The sequence below is a fragment of the Mustelus asterias genome, chromosome 17, assembly GCF_964213995.1.
Source record: "Mustelus asterias chromosome 17, sMusAst1.hap1.1, whole genome shotgun sequence".
NCBI lineage: Eukaryota > Metazoa > Chordata > Chondrichthyes > Carcharhiniformes > Triakidae > Mustelus > Mustelus asterias.
In genome coordinates this window covers 86,435,503-86,458,278 of record NC_135817.1, presented here as the reverse complement: position 1 = coordinate 86,458,278, position 22,776 = coordinate 86,435,503, and the positions used below count along the sequence as shown (strand labels likewise).

General features: G+C 47.1%; 1 protein-coding gene across 1 annotated transcript in view; it reads left to right on the top strand.

Moving 5' to 3' along the window:
* robo1 (roundabout, axon guidance receptor, homolog 1 (Drosophila)) overlaps positions 1-21,724 on the top strand; it is a 360,349-nt gene extending 338,625 nt beyond the window's left edge. The window contains exons 27-30 of the mRNA XM_078233066.1: positions 6,266-6,418; positions 11,928-12,248; positions 15,300-15,523; positions 21,483-21,724. Of these exons, the coding sequence (XP_078089192.1) occupies positions 6,266-6,418; positions 11,928-12,248; positions 15,300-15,523; positions 21,483-21,497 (713 nt within the window). The 3' untranslated portion in view covers positions 21,498-21,724. The remainder of the gene's footprint in view (positions 1-6,265; positions 6,419-11,927; positions 12,249-15,299; positions 15,524-21,482) is intronic.
* The last annotated feature ends 1,052 nt before the right edge of the window (positions 21,725-22,776 follow it).

Below are 22,776 nucleotides of genomic sequence, written 5' to 3'. Positions count from 1 at the left end.
ATCTCAGCCAAAAGGCCGAGAAGCGATGGGTGACGCACCAATGGAAATACTTGCTTGATTGCCAAAGAATTTATTTCTTGCGGCTTTAACTTTTGATGAACAGAATCCACATTCGACCCAAGCGAACTGCTTAATGAAGCTTCTTTCTCTTGTTAATCGCCCCCAGGCATTGGTTTAATTTAACCTCATTAGTTTCATGATTGGTGCTAAATATGCGAAGCTGGAACGAGCCAATCAGCATCCAGGGATTCAACCTGGTGGAACTAGATTTGCTGTGAGCTGCATGTAATGAGTGAGCCGTGCTGACCCGTCTCTGCTGCGCACACAATTCCAATGTTTCACACAGATCAGGAGTAGAATCAGTGAGAGGTGACACCAAAAATTAATATCCAGAACGCCTCAAATTGTATTAAAAATTAACATTGTGAAAAGATCCCTGTAATCAGTTCCAGAATATAAAACATTATTGTAGTTATTAATTCATATTGAACATTGAGGTTAATCATTTATTAATATGCATCCATCCTCTCAATAGATAGCTCTTCGTTTTATATTCAGGGCTCTGCCAGAATTCCTTTGTATTCAACCTCCGTATGTGAGTATCTCTGGCAAAGCTGTCAGTCATTGCCCATCCGTGGCTGCCCTGATGGTCAGAGGGCAGTTGTTGTGGACTGGAGTCACGTATAGTCCCAGGTGGGCATCTCTCTATCCCTCAGTTAGATTGGCAGCAGTACGGAGATGGTTCTCTCAGCTAGATCCTGGGAGGATGTGGGCATATAATGAGGAACGGTAGAGCAAGTTGGGTCAGTACTCATTAGAGGCAAGAAGAATGGGAGGTGATCTTATTGATGGGTATACGAGCCTGAGGTGGCGAAGAAGATGTTTCCCCTTGTGGGAGAGTCCAAGAACAACTTAGAAGGTGGCACAGTGGTTAGCACTGCAGCCTCACAGCGCCAGGGACCCAGGTTCAATTCCGGCCTCGGGTGACTGTGCGGAGTTTGCACGTTCTCCCCATGTCTGCGTGGGTTTCCTTTGGGTGCTCCGGTTTAGAACATAGAACAGTACAGCACAGAACAGGCCCTTCGGCCCACGATGTTGTGCCGAGCTTTATCTGAAACCAAGATCAAGCTATCCCACTCCCTATCATCCTGGTGTGCTCCATGTGCCTATCCAATGACCGCTTAAATGTTCCTAAAGTGTCTGACTCCACTATCACTGCAGGCAGTCCATTCCACACCCCAACCACTCTCTGCGTAAAGAACCTACCTCTGATATCCTTCCTATATCTCCCACCACGAACCCTATAGTTATGCCCCCTTGTAATAGCTCCATCCACTCGAGGAAATAGTCTTTGAACGTTCACTCTATCTATCCCCTTCATCATTTTATAAACCTCTATTAAGTCTCCCCTCAGCCTCCTCCGCTCCAGAGAGAACAGCCCTAGCTCCCTCAACCTTTCCTCATAAAACCTACCCTACAAACCAGGCAGCATCCTGGTAAATCTCCTCTGCACTCTTTCCAGCGCTTCCACATCCTTCTTATAGTGAGGTGACCAGAACTGCACACAATATTCCAAATGTGGTCTCACCAAGGCCCTGTACAGTTGCAGCATAACCCCACGGCTCTTAAACTCCAACCCCCTGTTAATAAAAGCTAACACACTATATGCCTTCTTCACAGCTCTATCCACTTGAGTGGCAACCTTTAGAGATCTGTGGATATGAACCCCAAGATCTCTCTGTTCCTCCACAGTCTTCAGAACCCTACCTTTGACCCTGTAATCCACATTTAAATTAGTCCTACCAAAATGAATCACCTCACATTTATCAGGGTTAAACTCCATTTGCCATTTTTCAGCCCAGCTTTGCATCCTATCTATGTCTCTTTGCAGCCTACAACAGCCCTCCACCTCATCCACTACTCCACCAATCTTGGTGTCATCAGCAAATTTACTGATCCACCCTTCAGCCCTCTAAGTCATTAATAAAAATCACAAAGAGCAGAGGACCAAGCACTGATCCCTGCGGCACTCCGCTAGCAACCTGCCTCCAATCCGAAAATTTTCCATCCACCACCACCCTCTGTCTTCGATCAGACTGTGGAGATGCCGGCGTTGGACTGGGGTAAACACAGTAAGAAGTTTAACAACACCAGGTTAAAGTCCAACAGGTTTATTTGGTAGCAAAAGCCACACAAGCTTTCGAGGCTCAGAGCCTCGAAAGCTTGTGTGGCTTTTGCTACCAAATAAACCTGTTGGACTTTAACCTGGTGTTGTTAAACTTCTTACTCGATCAGACAGCCAGTTACCTATCCATTCGGCCAACTTTCCCTCTATCCCACACCTCCTCACTTTCATCATAAGCCGACCATGGGGGACCTTATCAAACGCCTTACTAAAATCCATGTATATGACATCAACTGCCCTACCTTCATCAACACACTTAGTTACCTCCTCAAAAAATTCTATCAAATTTGTGAGGCACGACATGCCCTTCACGAATCCGTGCTGACTATCCCGGATTAATCCGCATCTTTCTAAATGGTCGTAAATCCCATCTCTAAGGACCTTTTCCATCAATTTACCAACCACCGAAGTAAGACTAACCGGTCTATAATTACCAGGGTCATTTCTATTCCCTTTCTTAAACAGAGGAACAACATTCGCCATTCTCCAGTCCTCTGGCACCATCCCCGTGGACAGCGAGGACCCAAAGATCAAAGCCAAAGGCTCTGCAATCTCATCCCTTGCCTCCCAAAGAATCCTAGGATACATTTCATCAGGCCCAGGGGACTTATCGACCTTCAGTTTATTCAAAACTGCCAGGACATCCTCCCTCCGAACATCTATTTCCTCCAGCCTATTAGCCTGTAACACCTTCTCTTCCTCAAAAACATGGCCCCTCTCCTTGGTGAACACTGAAGAAAAGTATTCATTCATCACCTCCCCTATCTCTACTGACTCCATACACAAGTTCCCACTACTGTCCTTGACCGGCCCTAACCTCACCCTGGTCATTCTTTTATTCCTCACATAAGAGTAAAAAGCCTTGGGGTTTTCCTTGATCCGACCCGCCAAGGACTTCTCGTGTCCCCTCCTAGCTCTCCTAAGCCCCTTTTTCAGCTCATTCCTTGCTAACTTGTAACCCTCAATCGAGCCATCTGAACCTTGTTTCCTCATCCCTACATAAGCTTCCCTCTTCCTTTTCACAAGACATTCCACCTCTTTCGTGAACCATGGTTCCCTCACTCGGCCATTTCCTCCCTGCCTGACAGGGACATACCTATCAAGGACATCCAGTATTTGTTCCTTGAAAAAGTTCCACTTTTCATTAGTTCCTTTCTCTGACAGTTTCTGTTCCCAACTTATGCCCCCTAATTCTTGCCTAATCGCATCATAATTAGTCTGCAATAGTCTGCACCGACCACAATCCCACACAGGCCCTATCCCCATAACCCCATGCACTTATCCTAGCTAGACCCCCTGACATTAAGGGGCAATTTAGCATGGCCAATCCACCTAACCAACACATGTTTGGAGTTTGGGAGGAAACCCGTGCAGACCCGGGGAGAACGTGCAGACTCCACATAGACAGTGACCCAAGCTGGGAATCGAACCCGGGACCCTGGAGCTGTGAGGCAGCAGTGCTAACCACTGTGCTGGGTTAGGTTGAGCTTTGATTGATAACAAAGTTAAGGGCGATGTTGGCAGGCAGGAAAGTAAAGTACAGATCAGAATCAGATCAACCATGATCGTATAGAATGGTGGAGCAGGCTCAACGGGCTGGATTGCCTACTCATAGAAACATAGAAACTAGAAGCAGGAATAGGCCATTTGGCCCTTCTCCTATTTCCTATCACCGAAAGGACTGATTGAATTAGTCTGACAATCCAACAGCTTCATCATCCATAAACCACATTGGTTATTTTTTAAGCTGAATTCTAATTTATGGCATTAATTCTAATTCCATTCTGTAGCATTATGCCAGCCCTGCCTTTGGCAGGTGTAGCAGATGGTGGGATTTGAATTCAATAAAAAAAATCTGGAATTAAGAATCTACTGATGGCCATGAAACCATTGCCGATAGTCGGAAAAACCCATCTGGTTCACTAATGTCCTTTAGCGAAGGAAATCTGCCGTCCTTACCTGGTCTGGCCTACATGTGATTCCAGAGCCACAGCAATGTGGTTGACTCGCAACTGCCTTCCAAGGGCAACTAGGGATGGGCAATAAATGCTGGCCAGCCAGCGACGCCCATGTCCCATGAATGAATTTTTAAAACCCTGTTAAAGGGGCAGTGCCACAATCAATTCACAATTAAGCAGCACTTGTTGAAGAATCCTGAGTGTGCTAATAGCTGCACTCAAAACCAATTTAAGATAATCAGTCGAGTTCATTACGTGACTCAATAATGATTGCTGGAAGCTACATATTTTCAAATGCAGGGATCATTTTCTGCAAACAACAGGAACATGTCGAAGCCTCGCACCTTTATTGAATTACCCAGGAGCTTGGAGAACCCATGGTTCCCTGTTGCTTTTTCCATAGCAACACCTCAGCCAATCAGAGTCGACTTCCCAACAAATCAGCACCCTCTTCTCCTGTCCTATGCATTGCTGTGATTGTTTGAAATTTGGTATTCTCCCATTTGCCCTGCGAGAATCATAGAAATGATACAGCATAGAAGGGGGCCATTCAGCCCACCTTGTCCATGCTGACCCAAAGACACCCAGGTGCCCTTTCTAATCCCGTCTTCCTGCCCATGACCCAAAGCCCTGAAACATACAGCACTTAAGATGCTGATCCAATTACTTTGTAAACATAAGTGCAAGGGGAAAAGTTTCAGCAACAAGTCTCTCTTTTCAGCAAGACTCAAGTCCTGTCCCAACCAGCTACTGGGGCAACCCCACAGCGCCAGGGACCCAGGTTCAGTTCCGGCCTCGGGTGACTATTTGTGTTGTGTGGGTTTCCTCTGGGTGCTCCAGTTTCCTCCCACACTCCCAGGCTAGGTGGATTGGCCATGCTAAATTGTTCCTCAGTGTCAGGGGGACTAGCAGGGTAAATGCGTGGGGTTAAGGGGATAGGGCCTGAGTGGGATTGTTGTGGGTGCAGACTCGTTGGGCTGACTGGCCTCCTTCTGCACTGTAGGGTTTCTATGATCCTATGATTTTAATCAGCAATCCCTGATCAAGGGTAGTGTCTCCATCGAGAACCTTAATAAGTGGCTTAAATATCTTTAGTTTGCGAGACTTGAGTCAGGGCCTGCCCTGAGTCCTGAACAGAATGGACCGAGCTAGGATACTGAAATCCTGGAGGAGGAAGAGGTGACTGAGGGAAGGAAGCAATTCAACAGAACAAAGAACAATACAGCACAGGAACAGGCCCTTCGGCCCTCCAAGCCTGCACCGATCATGTGTTCCTAACTAGACCATCCGTTTGTATCCTTCTATTCCCAGTCTGTTCATGTGGCTATCTAGATAAGTCTTAAATGATCCTAGCGTGTCTGCCTCAACCACCTTGCTTGGTAGTGCATTCCAGGCCCCCACCACCCTCTGTGTAAAATACGTCCCCCGCATATCTGTATTGAACCTTACCTTGCCTTGAACCTTGAACTTGTGACCCCTTGTGTTTGTCATTTCTGAGCTGGGAAAAAGCTTCCAACTGTTCACCCTATCTATGCCCTTCATAATTTTATAAACTTCTATTAGGTCGCCCCTCAACCTCCATCTTTCCAGGGAGAACAACCCTAGTTTACTCAATCTCACCTCATAGCTAATACCCTCCATACCAGGCAACATCCTGGTAAACCTTTTCTGTACTCTCTCCAAAGCCTCCACGTCCTTCTGGTAGTGTGGCGACCAGAACTGGACGCAGTATTCCAAATGTGGCCTAACCAACGTTCTATACAGCTGCAACATCAGACCCCAACTTTTATACTCTATGCCCCGTCCAATAAAGGCAAGCATGCCATATGCCTTCTTCACCACCTTTTCCACCTGTGCTGCCACCTTTAAAGATCTGTGGACCTGCACACCCAGATCCCTCAGATATTCCTCAGATATGAGGGCCTAAACAGAGGCCTCGTGGTGGAGAGGATGAGAGCAGAGGTCTGGAGGAAAGAAAGACGAAGATTAAGGGAAGCACCGAGGATTGATGAAATGGAGAGGTCGGAATGGTTGGAGCGATGCTTGCTCAGTCAGCTGGCTGAATGGATTCATTTCTACCGACAGTAAAACTCATTCTCCTTCTTTCTCCCGATCACCACAGGTCGTCGACACTTCCCCTCGTCACACTGTCCGCGTCCCACCAGTCCCTTCTCCACCGACAGCAATGCAAGTGCTGCTGTGATGCAGAAATCCCGTCCAATGAAGAAGCTGAAACACCAAGCAGGGCATGTGCGTCGAGAGATCTTCACTGACGGTACGTGTGACACAGGGTACCTTCAACCCCTCTTGCAAGCCAAAGCAGGGAAGCCTCTCGCTAAACTCAAACACTCGGTGCTGACGTGGAATGGGTTACTAATTGATCCAGACATGGTTCAGTCCAGGGTCCCAGTTGACCAAACCCTCACTCTGTGTGGCTCAGGGGGCCTCCACACTGACCTGAGGAACGCTCTTTGTCCTAATCACCAAACCATTCAATCCGTCAGTGTTCAACAACAGAAGCCCGGTCACGGGGGAAGGAATTTACACTTGCATTGGGATTGAATGCTTAAATCAAATGTTTAGATGAGGAGTTGTGTGGAACGAGAGTGTTTGCAAAGGCATGTTAACCGTTGAGATTGTGTTGAGTGGGAGGGACTGGGGAGGGATTTTGTCCATTCGGATTCTTATATGATGGAAGGGATTGTGTGGTGTTTTTCCTCTTCCTTTGGTGTTTCCCTCTGTTTTCTCCCTCAGTTCCTATCTGTCATTTGTTCATGTCTTCATTTTTGTCTGTTTTCTTTTATTTTCTCTGTCTAACTTTCTTTTCTTTTTGGGACGGCACGGTGGCACAGTGGTTAGCACTGCTGCCTCACAACGTCAGGGACCCGGGTTTGATTCCCGGCTTGGGTTACTGTCTGTGTGGAGTCTGCACATTCTCCCCGTGTCTGCGTGGGTTTCCTCCGGGTGCTCCAGTTTCCTCCCACATTCTGAAAGACGTGCTGGTTAGGGTGCATTGACCCGAATAGGCGCCGGAGTGTGGCGACTAGGGGAATTTCACAGTAACTTCATTGCAGTGCTAATGTAAGCCTTACTTGTGATTAATAAATAAACTTTAACTTTCTATTTTTCTCTCTGTCGATCTCTCTACTTTTCTTTCCCTGTGTCTCTTTCCTTCCGTTGCTGCTGTTACACTCTATTCCTTTTCTTCTCTCATCTCTCTCTCTCTCTCTCTCTCTCTATCTGATGACCCTGAAAGGACAGATTGATAAAATTCACTAAAGTGATATTTTGATCTAACAGAATGACCAGTAAGTGACCACATCATGACAGTTCTATAATTTAAAAAAAAGATGTGTTTAAAGAAAGCTTCACTTTAAAAGTAACATTTCTCCTCTGTTGACTGAAGGAGGGGAAAGGGGAAAGTCCTTACTGGCAACATGAAAAAAGGGGTGGCACGGTGGTTCGCACTGCTGCCTCACAGTGCCAGGGACCCGGGTTCGATTCCCGGCTTGGGTCACTGTCTGTGTGGAGTCTGCACATTCTCCTTGTGTCTGCGTGGGTTTCCTCCCACAGTCCAAAGATGTGCAGGTTAGGTTGATTGGCCGTGCTAAATTGCCCCTTTAGCGACAGGGGGATCAACAGAGTAAATACGTGGACTTACGGGGATAGGGTGGAATTATTGTCGGTGTAGGTTTGATGGGCCAAATAGCCTCCTACTGTACTGTAGGGATCCTATGAAACAGGAGGATTTACATTAAACTTCGAGAGAACCTTGTGATGTACTTGGAGTACTACGGACAGTTCTGATCTCTGTATTGGCAAAGGAATGTAGAGGTACTGGGAAAGGAGCAAAGAATATTTGCAAGGATGATTTCAGAAACAAGAGGTTCTAACTATTGGGAAAGATTGAACAGGCTGGGACTCATTTCAATTCGGAATTGAATGCTGAGGACTAGCTTAATCAGAAACTTTAAAATGGCAATGGGTAGACATAGTGAAGATGTTTCTATTTAAGAATATAGGGAGGACAGTAGGCCATTCAGCCCCTGGGCCGGAAATCTCTGGCCATTCACGGCCAGCTGCTGCAGTCAGAGAGGGCGGAGAATTTGGCACTCAGCCAATCTCCGTTCATTGCAGCGGGACAGGAAAATCTGGGCTGCGAGCAAAGTCGGAGCATCCGGCCCCTTGAGTCTATTACAGCATTCAGTGGGATCATGGCTGATCTTAACTCCGTATGCCCACCTTTGTCCCGCATACCATTAGATCATCAGCTAACCACCCCGAACCCCTCAATTAGATTCCAGTCTGTAACTCACTCCCGGGTATCTGTTATTCTATATATAAACCACCCCGAACCCCTCGATTAGATTCCAGTCTGTAACTCACTCCCGGGTGTCTGTTATTCTATATATAAACCACCCCGAACCCCTCGATTAGATTCCAGTCTGTAACTCACTCCCGGGTGTCTGTTATTCTATATATAAACCACCCCGAACCTCATATTAGTTTCCTGTCTCTATTTGATCCGTTGGTATCTATTATTTTATGAAATAAACCTTTATTGTTCCTGTGCCGGTTCCTAGGGAATTGTCCCAGGTACTAGGATTGCCCTATTTTGGAGGAGAGGGAGATAAAAGTGAGGGTGTGAGAGGATGAGAGTAGGCGAGTTGTGTAGTGTAAGTAACAGTGAAAGCACAGATTGCAATGACGGGCAGAGACGGTTCAAGCCAGGTCCATGGAACTTTAATGCGATTCATTACCAGATATAATCGCAACAGCAGTGGCCCTCAGGGTTAGGATTGAGTTGAGAGAACAATAATAATCAAACGGAAGATTAAAATAGATCGGGAGTTTGTGTGCCTAAACCCCTGATATTAGGAAGTCACTGCCAGGGGTGATTGTATAATGAAAAAGCTGACTCGGAGGCCGGGGAACGCAATGTGGTTTTGTGTGAGGAAAATTAGATTGAAAAAGAACAGGCTATTTAATTAGAGGGCAATCTAGCAGGGTCAACTCGCAATCCAGGTGTTTTGAATTAAACAGGATGCAGCCATAAAGCCATTGGCTTCTCTGATGAATATTAAACGCTTCCAGTGAGTTTGTAGAATTGTACCTTAGCACGGCAGCCAGCGTATCGAATATTCCTCATTCCCTTAGCGGCGTCACTGTTCCCACAGCTTCTCAGCTCTTCCACATCCAGTGGAACAATGGGAAAATGCGTTGTCCGTTGTGGGACTCAGCGGAAAGGCTGACATTACTGTCGCTTCTTCCAACGGCTGATGATGTCCCAAAGTGCTTCGTTACCAACTGAGGTGTAGTCACGCTGGCAATGTAGGAAACACAGGAGGGAATTTGCGCACAGCAAGATCCCACAAACCACATTGTGAGAATGACCAAATAGTCAGGCAACAAAGAACAAAGAAAATTACAGGTCAGGAACAGGCCCTTCGACCCTCCAAGCCTGCACCGACCATGCTGCCCGACTAAACTAAAACCCCCTACCCTTCCGGGGACGATGTCCCTCCATTCCCAAGCTATTCATGTATTTGTCCAGACGCCCCTTAGAAGTCACTATAGTATCCACTTCCATTACTTCCCCCGGCAACGAGTTCCAGGCACTCATCACCCTCTGTGTAAAAAACTTGCCTTGTACATCTCCTTTAAACCTTGCCCCTCGCACCTTAAACCTGTGCCCCCTAGTAATTGACTCTTCCACCCTGGGAAAAAGCTTCTGACTATCCACTCTGTCCATGCCCCTCATAATCTTGGAGACTTCTATCAGGCCGCCCCTCAACCTCCGTCATTCCAGAGAGAACAAACCAAGTTTCTCCAACCTCTCCTCATAGCTAATGCCCTCTATACCAGGCAACATCCTGGTAAATCTTTTCTGTACACTCTCCAAAGCCTCCACATCCTTCTGGTAGTGTGGCGACCAGAATTGAACACTGTATTCCAAGTGCAGCCTGACTAAGGTTCTATAGAGCTGCAACATGACTTGCCAATTTTTAAACTCAATGCCGATGAAGGCAAGCATGCCGTATGCCTTCTTGGCTACCTTCTTAACTACCTTCTTGACTGATGTAGTGAGGAAGTTCAAGGGATGAGGGAGATGATGCATAGTGTACAGGACCTTTATGCTGCAACTGTACAGGACCTTGGTGAGACCGCATTTGGAATATTGCGTGCAGTTCTGGTCACCTCACTATAAGAAGGATGTGGAAGCGCTGGAAAGAGTGCAGAGGAGATTTACCAGGATGCTGCCTGGTTTGGAGTGTCGGTCTTATGAGGAAAGGTTGAGGGAGCTGGGGCTGTTCTCTCTGGAGCGGAGGAGATTGAGGGGAGACTTAATAGAGGTTTATAAAATGATGAAGGGGATAGATCGAGTTAACGTTCAAAGACTATTTCCTCGGGTGGATGGAGCTATTACGAGGGGGCATAACTATAGGGTTCATGGTGGGAGATATAGGAAGGATATCAGAGGTAGGTTCTTCACGCAGAGAGTGGTTGGGGTGTGGAATGGACTGCCTGCAGTGATAGTGGAGTCAGACACTTTAGGAACATTTAAGCGGTTATTGGATAGGCACATGGAGCACACCAGGATGGTAGGGAGTGGGATAGCTTGATCTTGGTTTCAGATGAAGGTCGGCACAACATCGTGGGCCGAAGGGCCTGTTCTGTGCTGTACTGTTCTATGTTCTATGTTCTATAGTGGTATTGTCACTGGACAGATTATTCAGTAGATCCAGAGCAGCTCTCTGGGGACCCCAGTCCAAATCCCAATGTTGAACTCAATGAAATTCTGGAATTAGAAGTTTAAAGGGGACAACAACATGATTGTTGTAAATACCAGATGAGTTTTTACAACAATCGACAGTGGTTTCATTGTTATCATTGGGCTTTTAATTCCAGATTTTTACTGAATTCAAATTTCACCATCTACCATGGTGGGTCTCTGGATTCTAGTCTCATGGCAATACCACTATACTACTGCCTCCCCTGTCCTTGCACCCACCGTCCAAGGATGTGCAGGTTAGCACTGCTGCCTCACAGCACCAGAGACCTGGGTTCGATTCCCGGCTATGGTCACTGTCTTTGCGGAGTCTGCACGTTCTCCCCGTGTCTGCGTGGGTTTCCTCCGGGTGTTCCGGATCCCTCTTACAATCCGAAAGACGTGCTAGTTAGGTGCATTGGCCATGATAAATTCTCCCTCGGTGTACCCAAACAAGTGCCGGAGTATAGCAACTAGGGGAATATTCACAGTAACTTCATTGCAGTGTCAATGTAACCCTACTTGCGCCACAAATTAATAAACTTTAAACTTTTGAAAAAAGGTTAGGTGGATTGACCATGGTAAATTGCCCCTTAGTGTCCAAAAATGTGTAGGTTAGGTGGATTAGCCATGGGATAGGGTGGGGTGGTGGGCCTGGATAAAATACTTTGTTGGTGCAGGCTCGATGGGCCAAATGGCCCCCTTCTGCACTATAGGGATTCTATGATTCTATAATCTTCTCAATGTGTTCTATGATTCTAAACTTCTCTAACTTACATTTTTATTTAAGACGCTCCTCAAAAACCTGCCAAGCTTTTGGTCGCCTCAGTGTCTAATTCTGTTTCGTAATGTTCCTCAAAGCCCCTTGGGGTGTTTAGCAAGACGTTAAAGGTGCTGAGTATCTATAGGTTGCTGTTGCTTTCAGGGGCGTGGGAGTGAGGTAGATGCAGGAGGGATTTCGAAACGTGAGAACTTAATGAAAATGGAAATTATTTTTGTGTGTTTCCAACCTTAGAGCTGCCTCCACCTCCGATTCCCCCTCCAGCCATCAAATCACCCAACTTCCAGACAAAGAACCAACTGGAGGCCTGGCCGTCCATGTTGCCAAAACCACATGCAGTGGATCACAAGGCAGAGCGAGCCGGAGACAGGAAGATCGGTGGCCTCCGAGCGAGGGAAGGCACGGACGCCCGGCATCTTCCCGAAAGCCGCACGAACCCAGCAGAGTGCCGAGAGCCACCGGATCACTGGCAGAATGAGGTCCACGGTGCCAAACAGCGCCTGAGCAAAGCCAACAAGCGGGAGAACTCCCAGCCCAAGGCTCGTCTCCCCCCAGGTAAGAAAGCGGAAATGGCTGCTCCGCGTGCTAGGGGAGCGTTGGGAGAATTCCTATCCTGACCAGAAGGGGGGAAAGAAGCTGCATTTCAGTGGCGCCTCTCACCACCTCAGGGTGCTTTCCAGGCGATGAAGTGTAGTTGCTGTTACAACAAAAGGAAAGGGAAGAGGGAAACATGGAGACAGGGTGGGGAAGAGGCACTTAGATTTGGGGGTTGTGGATAGTGTGTAGAATGGGCAATGTATGAACCGGTTACATCAGACGGACAGGGCAGAAACAGGCCATTTGGTCCAACTGGTCTATGCTAGTGTTTGCTTGCTACACGGGTCTCCTCCTGCCCAGTGTCATCTCAGTCTATCACCATATCCTTCTATCACTATTTCCTTCATGTGCTTATTGATCTTCGTTTTAAATTGGGCGGCACGATGGTTAGCCCTGCTGTTTCACAGCGCCAGGGACCCGGGTTCGATTCCCAGCTTGGGTCTCTGCCTGTGTGGAGTTTGCACATTCTCCCCGTGTCTGCGTGGGTTTCCTCCGGGTGTTCCGGTTTCTTCCCACATTCTGAAAGACGTGCTGGTTAGGTGCACTGACCCGAACAGGCACCGGAGTGTGGCGACTAGGGGAATTTCACAGTAACTTCATTGCAGTGTTAATGCAAGCCTTACTTGTGACTAATAAATAAACATTATCTTTTATATGTTTATGCTACGCGCCTCAACACTTCAAATTGTACGTTCTACATGCTCACCACTCTGTGGGTGAAATCCTGGATTCCCTGTTGGATCTACGAGTGAGTGTCTGAAACGTCTTGTCAATTTCTCCCTGCGCTCCTGGACGAGCGAAGGATACACTGCCAGTGTCGACACTTTTCTCATTTCTCGGCTGTGTGTGCCCAACACTGGCAAACTCTTAATTACTGCCCTTCCCTGAGAGTCCTGACATGGGACTGGAATAATGAGATTCTCTTTTCTCAAGACCTACGGCCAATTTGTCTGAGTTTCTTAACAACAATCCAACAGTTGCCACTTCAGGTAGATGAGCACAGAAGCTAGGTTGATGCTCCCAGCACAGCAGTGAGAGTGCTGCACTGTCTGCGGTGCCATCTTTCAGGTAAACATAGAAACGTAGAAGATAAGAGCAGGAGGAGGCCATTCGGCCCTTTGAGCCTGCTCCACCATTCATTACAATCATGGCTGATCGTCCAACTCAATAGCCTAATCCTGCTTTCTCCCCATTACCTTTGATCCCATTCGCCCCAAATGCTAAATCCAGTCGCCTCTTGAATACATTCAATGTTTTAGCATCAACTACTTAAGATAAGACCTTAAACCAAGGCCCTGTCTGCCCTCTCTGAGTGGATTCAAAAGATCCCAGCGCACTATTTTCAAAGAAGACCATAAAGGCTTCTTCCTGGTGTCCTGACTGATATTTTTCTCTCCACCAACATAAGTGAAAAAGCAGATCACCTGGTTTTTAATCACTATTTTTGGGATCTTACTGTGCACAAATTAGCTGCAGTGTTTCCTACGTTACAACAGGGAGGAAAGTTCATTAGCTGTAAGCTACTCGGCTGCATGGCGGCACAGTGGTTAGCACTACTGCCTCACAACACCAGGGACCTGGGTTCAATTCCAGCCTCAGGTGACTGTGTGGAATTTGCACATTCTCCCCGTGTCTGCACGGGTTTCCTCCGGGTGCTCCTGTTTCCTCCCACAGTCCAAAGATGTGAGGGTTAGGTCGATTAGATATGCTAAATTGCCCCTTAGTGTTGGGGGATTAGCAGCGTAAATGCGAGGGGTTGCAGGGATCGGGCCTGGGTGGGATTGTTGTCAGTGTAAGCTCAATGGGCCGAATGGCCTCCTTCTGTGCTGTAGTGATTCTATGATTCTACGATTGCTGCCTCACAATGCCAGAAACCTGGATTTGATTCCTGGCTTGGGTCGTTGGCTGTGTGGAGTTTGCACATTCTCCTCGTGTCTGCGTGGGTTTCCTCCGGGTGCTCCGGTTTCCTCCCACAGTCTGAAAGACGTGATGGTTAGGCGCATTGGCCATGCTAAATTCTCCCTCAGTGTACCCGAACAGGCGCCAGAGTGTGGCGACTAGGGGATTTTCACAGTAACTTCATTGCAGTGTTAATGTAAGCCTATTTGTGACACTCATAAATAAACTTTAGGAAAGACATTGACGTTGGCAAGTGCTAAAGTTGTGCAGACCACGGTATAAATACCAGCTACTGCATTCTTTACCATTTTTGATGGTCACTTTCCAGGTGCCAGGCCAGGAATGATCCATTGACTTCAGTATCAAAGCTTAATCCAATAGAATTTGAACTCACAACCTCAAGGTTGCCAGTCCACTGTGCATCCAACAACCTCGGGCAAGGTGTTTGGATAGACTGGGACATTTTTCCCTGGAGCGTAGGAGGCTTAGGGGGTGATCTTATAGAGGTCTATAAAATAATGAGGGACATAGATCAGCTAGATAGTCAATATCTTTTCCCAAAGGTAGAGTCGAAAACTAGAGGGCATAGGTTTAAGGTGAGAGGGGAGAGATACAAAAGGGTCCAGAGGGTCGATTCTTTCACACACAGGGTGGTGAGTGTCTGGAACGAGCTGCCAGAGGTAGTTATAGAGGCGGATACAATTTCGTCTTTTAAAAAAAGCACTTGGACAGTTACATGGGTTAAATAGAGGGATATGGGCCAAATGTGGGTAATTGGGACTAGCTTAATGGTAGAAACTGGGCAAAATGGCCAATTTGGGCCGAAGGGCCTGTTTCCATGCTGTAAATCTCCATGGCTCTGTGTGGATTGAGGGTAGGAGCATCTTCATGTCACTGAATTTCAGCATCTTCCTCAGCTACTTCCACACCCCGGCAGGGTGAGGGGTTAAGAAATTCACGCCTGTCGTGAAGACCAGTCAACAATGGAATGGAATTAACACGCTCACTCATCCCAACTCCTCGCAACATTGTCGAAGGGCTGAGGGAAGAACAAAGAGAGAGGGAAATGATCTCCTCACCCCAACTCTCACCTCCGTGTTTGTCTTGCAGGATCAGGGGAGGATGTCCTCCCATACAGCCGGCCAACTTTCCCGTCTGCGCAGAATCCCAGGGAGCCCAGCTCTTCCAGCTCCATGTCATCGAGAGGGTCCGGAGGTCGGAGAAGAGCAGAACAGACCATGCCAGGCAGCAGCACAGCTGCATCCCGCAGGAACCCATCAGAAGCTGGTCTACAAGAAATGGGAACCTACGAGTGTGAAGAAGAAGATTTTGAGGTGAATGATCCAGGAGTGTTTGTGCCTGGGAGCAGGAGGAGGGGAGGTTGGGAATGGGGGGTTTGGTATGGCTGTGGGAGTGGGAGTTTGTCAGAACCTGCAAACCTGGGACTTGAGAGTGATTCATGATTGAGATGGTGGATCATTCCTCCTCAATCCATTCAGAATGATTCCACAGAACCCCTCAATGAATACAAGAGGTCGATGAAATAATGAGCGGCATAGATCAGCGAGATAGTCAATATCTTCTCCCAAAGATAGAGGAGTCTAAAACTAGAGGGCATAGGTTTAAGGTGAGAGGGGCAAGATATAAAAGGGTCCAGAGGGGCAATTCTTTCACACAGAGGGTGGTGAGTTTCTGGAACAAGCTGCCAGAGATAGTAGTAGAGGCGGGTACAACTTTGTCTTTTAAAAAGGGGTAAGATGGGGTATAGAGGGATATGGGCCAAATGTGGGCAATTGGGAATGGCTTCTGGGTTTAAAAAAAGGGGCGGCATGGACAAGTTGGGCCGAAGGGCCTGTTTCCATACTGTAAACCTCTGTGACTCTGACTCTAAGAGGAGGCCATTCAGCCCATCGTGCCTGTGGAAGCTCTATGAAAAGACTATCCAATCGGTTCCACCCCTGATCTTTTCCTCTTAGCCTTGCAAATATTCCCCCTTCAAGCAGAATCGCAGAATCCTACAGTGCAGAAGAGGCCCTTCGGCCCATCGAGTCTGCACCGATGCATGAAATATCCTGACCTGCCCACCTAATCCCACTTGCCAGCACTTGACCCATAGTCCTGAATGTTATGACGTGCCAAGTACTCATCCAGGTACTTCTTAAAAGGACGTGAGTCATCCCGCCTCCACCACCCTCCCAGGCAGCGCATTCCAGACCCTCACCGCCCTCTGGGTAAATACATTTTTCGTCAAATCCCCCCTAAAGCTTCCACTCCTCACTTTTAACTTGTGTCCCCTCGTAACTGACCCTTCAACTAAAGGGAACAGCTGCTCCCTATCCATCTTGAACATAATCTTGAACACCTCAATCAGGTCACCCCTCAGCCTTCTCTGCTCCAGAGAAAACAACACAAGCCTATCCAACCTCTCTTTATAGCTTAAGTATTCCATCCCAGGCAGCATCCTGGTGAATCTCCTCTGCACCCCCTCCAGAGTGTTCACATCCTTCCTATAATGTGGCGACCAGAACTGCACACAGTGCTCCAGCTGTGGCCTCACCGAAGTTCGATACAACTCCAACATGACCTCTCTGCTTTTGTAATCTATACCCCGATTGATAAAGGCGTGTGTGCCATATGCCTTTTTCACCACCTTATTAACCCTATTTATCCAAGCATTTATCCAAATTCCTTTTGAAAGTTCCTGTTGAATCTGCTTCCACCACCCTTTCAGGCAGCACTTTCTAGATACATAAGAACATAAGAACTAGACCATCTGGCCCCTCGAGCCTGCTCCGCTATTCAATAGAATCATGGCTGAACCTTTCGTGGACTCAGCTCCACTTAGCTGCCTGCTCACCATATCTCTTAATTCTTTTACTGTTCAAAAATCTATCTTTGCCAACAACTCGCTGTGTGTAAAAAGATTCTCCCCGTTTGACTTCTGAGGCTTTTGCCAACCAAACTATATCGGTGTTTTCTGGTCACCAACCTACACTTTCTCCTTATTTGCCCTTCAGAACTTGAACAATTCTGTTCAATCTCCCTTAACCATCTCTACTCGAAGGAGAACCATCCTGGTTTCTCCAGTCTCTCCAGAGCTTCCAGTCCACTGCCATTTTTTAAAAAAATCATCAATGGGATGTGGCTGTCACTGGCAAGACCAGCATTTGATGCCCATTCCTAATTGCTCTTGAACTGAGTGGCTTGTTGGGCCATTTCAGAGGGCATTTTGAGAGTCAACCACATTGCTCAGAGTGTGGAGTCCCATGTAGGCCAGATCTGGTAAGGACACAAATAGGAAAGAGTTCCCACCCTAACTTTCCTCCATTGATTGTTATCTGAGATATCACGATATCTGCTCACAGACCCATCCTTGTGTTGTTGTAGCCCACATGGCTTTTCCAGTTTCTCGACATAGTTTGATCTTCCAGAATGAGACACATATATAACTGTTCTCAGTTCCAAATCTCTTCTTAGTAGCTGCAATGTTAATCAATGAGAAGGGTCTCCAATATCATGAAGAGTTTGCCATACCAATCATAGCAGCAGGACAACAGGATTCTCCCCTTTCCAAAAGGCTCACACATCCAGTTAGCTTAGGATGGGTAAGATACACCTTAACTCCCCTCGTTCTAGACTTCCCTCACAGGGGAAAATAGTTTCTCTCTCTACCCCTGAACCTTCTAGAATCATATGCATAGAATCATAGAATCCCTACAGTGCAGAAGGAGGCCATTCGCCCATCGTGTCTGCACTGACTCTTGAAATAGCATCCTACCCAGGCCCACCCTGCGCCCATCCCCGCAACTCTATGCATTCACCCCACTAATCCCCTAATCTACACATCTTGGGACACTACGGAGCAATTACGGGGCAATTTAACATGACCAGTTCCTCCCACAGTACTGCATGTCTTTGGACTGTGGGAGGAAACCCAGTAAGAAGTCTAACAACACCAGGTTAAAGTCCAACAGGTTTATTTGGAACTCCCACCCACCTGACGAAGGAATGGCCTGTTCCGAAAGCTGGTGGCTTTTGCTACCAAATAAACCTGTTGGACTTTAACCCGGTGCTGTAGGCTTCTTATTGTGTTTACCCCAGTCCAACGCCGGCATCTCCACATCATGACTACCATTGATGGAGGAAACCCGGGCAGACATGGGGAGAATGTGCAAACTCTGCACCGTCGTCTGGAATGGATCCCTGGTGCTGTGAGGCAGCAGTGCTAACCACTGTGCCACCATGCCACCTTTCAAGGGGCATTTTTAAAAATTCAGTCACAGGATGGTGGGTATTGCTGAAAATGGCATGGATGAAGGTTTGAGCAGAAGATGAGCTGAGGCAGGAGCAGAGACAGGTAAGGTTACGGAGGCAGGAGTAAGCAGCCTCAGTGATGAAATATTCTGTGTTTGAATGCTCAGCCGAGGATCCAGTTGGACGTCAAAGTTGTGAAGAGCCTTCTTGAGCCTTGGACAGTGACCACAACAAGAGGTGGTATCAGTGACAGAGGAATGGAATTTGTGGCGGTCACTTAATGTCGATGACTTCTGTCCTCAGAACAAAGAAAAGTACAGCACAGGAACAGGCCCTTTGACCCTCCAAGCCTGTGCTGATCATGATGCTCTAACTAAACTAAAAAAAACCTTCTGCTCTTACTCGGTCCGTATCCCTCTATTCCCTCCCTATTCATGGACCCATCCAGATGCCTCTTAAATGTTGCTAGTGTGCCTGCTTCCACCACATCCTCTGGCAGCGCGTTCCAGGCACCCACCACACTCTGCATGGAAAAACTTCCCCCGCACATCTCCCTTAAACTTTCCCCCTCTCACCTTGAACCTGTGCCCCCTTGTAATTGACACTTCCATCCTGGGGAAAAAGCCTCTGACTGTCCACCCTGTCTGTCCCTCTCATCATTTTGTAGACCTCTATCAGGTCTCCCCTCAGCCTCTGTCTTTCCAGTGAAAACAATCCTAGTTTATTCAACCTCTCCTCATAGCCTCTTCCCAATACTTGCTTGGTGGAACTTTCCTTTCATCCAGGTTTTAATGTCAAACAAGCCAATCAGAGACAGTGTGGAGGGTGAAGAGAGGTGGTGCTGATGGTTGTGTTGGATGTTGTCAGTGTTATTGTGGAACTTGGCACTCCTTTAGGTGATGTCGCTGAAAGGATATCAGGTTTCAGATGCAGAATCACTAAAATAATGCTAGATGCTATTGAGGGGAGATAGTGGCGCAGTGGTAATGTCACTAGACTAGCAATCCTGACACTTAGATTCATGTTCAGGAGACATGGATTCAAATCCCATCATAGCAGCTGGTGGAATTTAAATTCCGTGAATAAATCTGGAATATAAAGTCGGTCTCAGCAACGGTGACCATGACAACGATCATTAATCGTTGTAAAAACCCATCTGGTTCATAATGGAGGAAAGATAGAGAGGCACTGGAGAAAATGCACAAACAATGGAACCAGAGCTGCGGATTATAAGTAGAAAGTTTGATAAAAGTGCCACATAGCAGGCTTGTCGGCAACTTTGAATAAAAGGAACAGGAGCAGCATGTAAATGAAGTTGGGACGGGAAATTGAGAATAGCGACAAACAGTTGTCTTTTGGACTGGAGAAAGTTTTAGAGCCATTTACAGCCCATCCTATCTGACAGCCATCAAGCACCTATCCATTCTAATCCCATTTTCCAGCATTCGGTCCATAGCCTTGCATACTACGCTGTTTCAACTGCTCATCTAAATACTTCTTCAATGTTGTGAGGGTTCCCACCTCTACCACCCTTTCAGGCAGTGAGTTCCAGATTCCCACCACCCTCTGGGTGAAAAGATTTTCCTCAAATCCCCTCTAAATCTCCTGCCCCTTTCCTTAAATCTATGCCCCATGTTATTGACCCCTCTGCTAATGGGAAAAGTTTCTTCCTGTCTGCCCTACCTACGTCTTTTATAATTTTGTACACCTCAATCAGGTCCCACCTCAGCCTTCTCTGCTCGAAGGAAAACAACCCCAGCCTATCCAGCCTCTCTTCACAGCTGAAACGCTCCAGCCCAGGCAACATCCCGGTGAATCTCCTCTGCACCCTCTCCAGTGCAAACACATCCTTCCTATAGTGTGGTGACCAGAACTGCACACAGTGCTCTAGCTGTGGCCTAACAAAAGTTTTATACAGCTCCATCATAACCTTCCTGCTCTTATATTCTCTGCCTCAGCTAATAAAGTAGGAGTTTTAACAAGACCAGGTTAAAGTCCAACAGGTTTATTTGGTAGCAAATGCCATTAGCTTTTGGAGCGCTGCTCCTTCGTCAGATGGAGTGGATATCTGCTCTCAAACAGGGCACAGAGACACAAAATCAAGTTACAGAATACTGATTAGAATGCGAATCTCTACAACCAACCGGGTCTTAAAGATACAGACAATGTGAGTGGAGGGAGCATTAAGCACAGGTTAAAGCGATGTGTATTGTCTCCAGACAGGACAGCCAGTGAGATTCTGCAAGTCCAGGAGGCAAGCTGTGGGGGTTACTGATAGTGTGACATAAACCCAACATCCCGATTTAGGCCGTCCTCATGTGTGCGGAACTTGGCTATCAGTTTCTGCTCAGCGACTCTGCGCTGTCGTGTGTCGTGAAGGCCGCCTTGGAGAACGCTTACCCGAAGATCAGAGGCTGAATGCCCGTGACCGCTGCAGTGCTCCCCCACAGGAAGAGAACAGTCTTGCCTGGTGATTGTCGAGCGGTGTTCATTCATCCGTTGTCATAGCGTCTGCATGGTACATTGGGGAAACCATGCAGACGCTACAAAATTGTACCTGCCTCTACTACTACCTCTGGCAGCTTGTTCCAGACACTCATCACCCTCTGTGTGAAAGAATTGCCCCTGTGGACCCTTTTGTATCTCTCCCCTCTCACCTTAAGCCTATGCCCTCTAGTTTTAGACTCCCCTACCTTTGAGAAAAGATATTGACTATCTAGCCGATCAATGCCCCCCATTATTTTATAGACCTCTATAAGATCACCCCTCAGCCTCCTACGCTCCAGAGAAAAAAGCCCCAGTCCATCCAGCCTCTCCTTATAACTCAAACCATCAAGTCCCGGTAGCATCCTAGTAAATCTTTTCTGCGTTTGGTCTACGTTGACTCCATCAATCCCTTTTGAAATTTGATGTACCTCGATCAGATGCCCCCTCGCCCTTCGAAACTCTGGGTCGGTGAGGGGAGACAAATGAATGAAGAATCAGTGAATGTGCTTTGAATTGTTGACTCATTTCCTCTTCCCCTTTCTATATATACAGGAAACTGAAAGCTGAAGAACAAAGTTTATATCCAACGATGAACTCCGATTGGACTTTGGAGCGATCTATAACAGTTTTTGTAAAACTCCTGCCCGTGGAAGATATTTGCTGCCAGATATAATGTTTGGTGCACCGACAGACCGTGTAAATTATAATTCTTTGCATCGTGTTGATTGACCATGTCAGTTTTCATTTTCTTTCTTTCATTTGATTTTTTTTTAAATTTTGACTTCTTTTTTTGAATGGGGTGGGAGAGGGGAGAGGAGGGGAGGGGGAGGGGCAATCTTGGCTTTTCATTCTAATTTATGTCCAGACTCAACCGACGCTCAGTCCCAACCGGTTTTGCTTTGTTTGGAAGAATTAGTTCCTTCAACTGTGCCAAACCCGAAAACGGGGTGATTCACTTTGTAAATATGTACTGGATTATTTTCTCTTTTCACATCCCATACGAGTCCTCCAGCTTCCCAATCGCCCCTGTTGTAAATAAGTTGTGTGTTAAAACACCATCCTCCAAAGAATGGCCACCTCGGCACAAAGTTGAATTGCTTCTTTTCTTAATAATATATATTATTTTTTTTGTCATTGTAATGCACTGTTTCAATTTTTTTTTAATTCATTTCTTGGTTTTGAAAGCACAATCACTAAACTTTTAATTTTGAAAGGAAAACCATTTTTTCAATGGTACTTATTAACCTCCCGCATCTTTCTGGAGAATTGAGTGTGAAGGAGGAAATGGGAGGGGGGGGTAGAGGGGGGGTGGGGGGGGGGGGGGGTGGGGGGAGAGAGGGAGGAGAAAGGGGTTGGGGGTAGGGGTGTGGGGGACGGCGGGTAGGTACGAAAAAGGAGAAGTGTTCGATTTTCAACCGTCGGGAGTTAGAAGGTGTTTGATTGGGGGAGGGGGAAAGCAAGGGAGGAAAAGGGAATATTTTGTGAGGGTTAGTGCGGGAGGGGTGAGGGAGACTCAGTACGTGCACAGAGCTGAGAGAAGAAAGCGATTCCCTCACTCGGTAACCTCTTGTAAGAGAAGGTTCCTGTCCAAAAGAGGACTCGAGACAAAATTTGTGGCTGTTTACATACGAGCAGACTCGGACCTTCTGGCCTGAGTAAACTTCGATGAGGACTTCTACCGCTGTGTGTCCGCTTCCATATAAAATTACAATCTCTTAATTTTGCTTGCTAGGGTGACTTGCAAAGGCATCTCTCGACTGACTGCCACTCATGGCGGTTCCGGAGAAGATGTGGAGAGTGACGCAGGAGCAGAGTACTGTTTGGAAATAGCAATATAATCGATAGG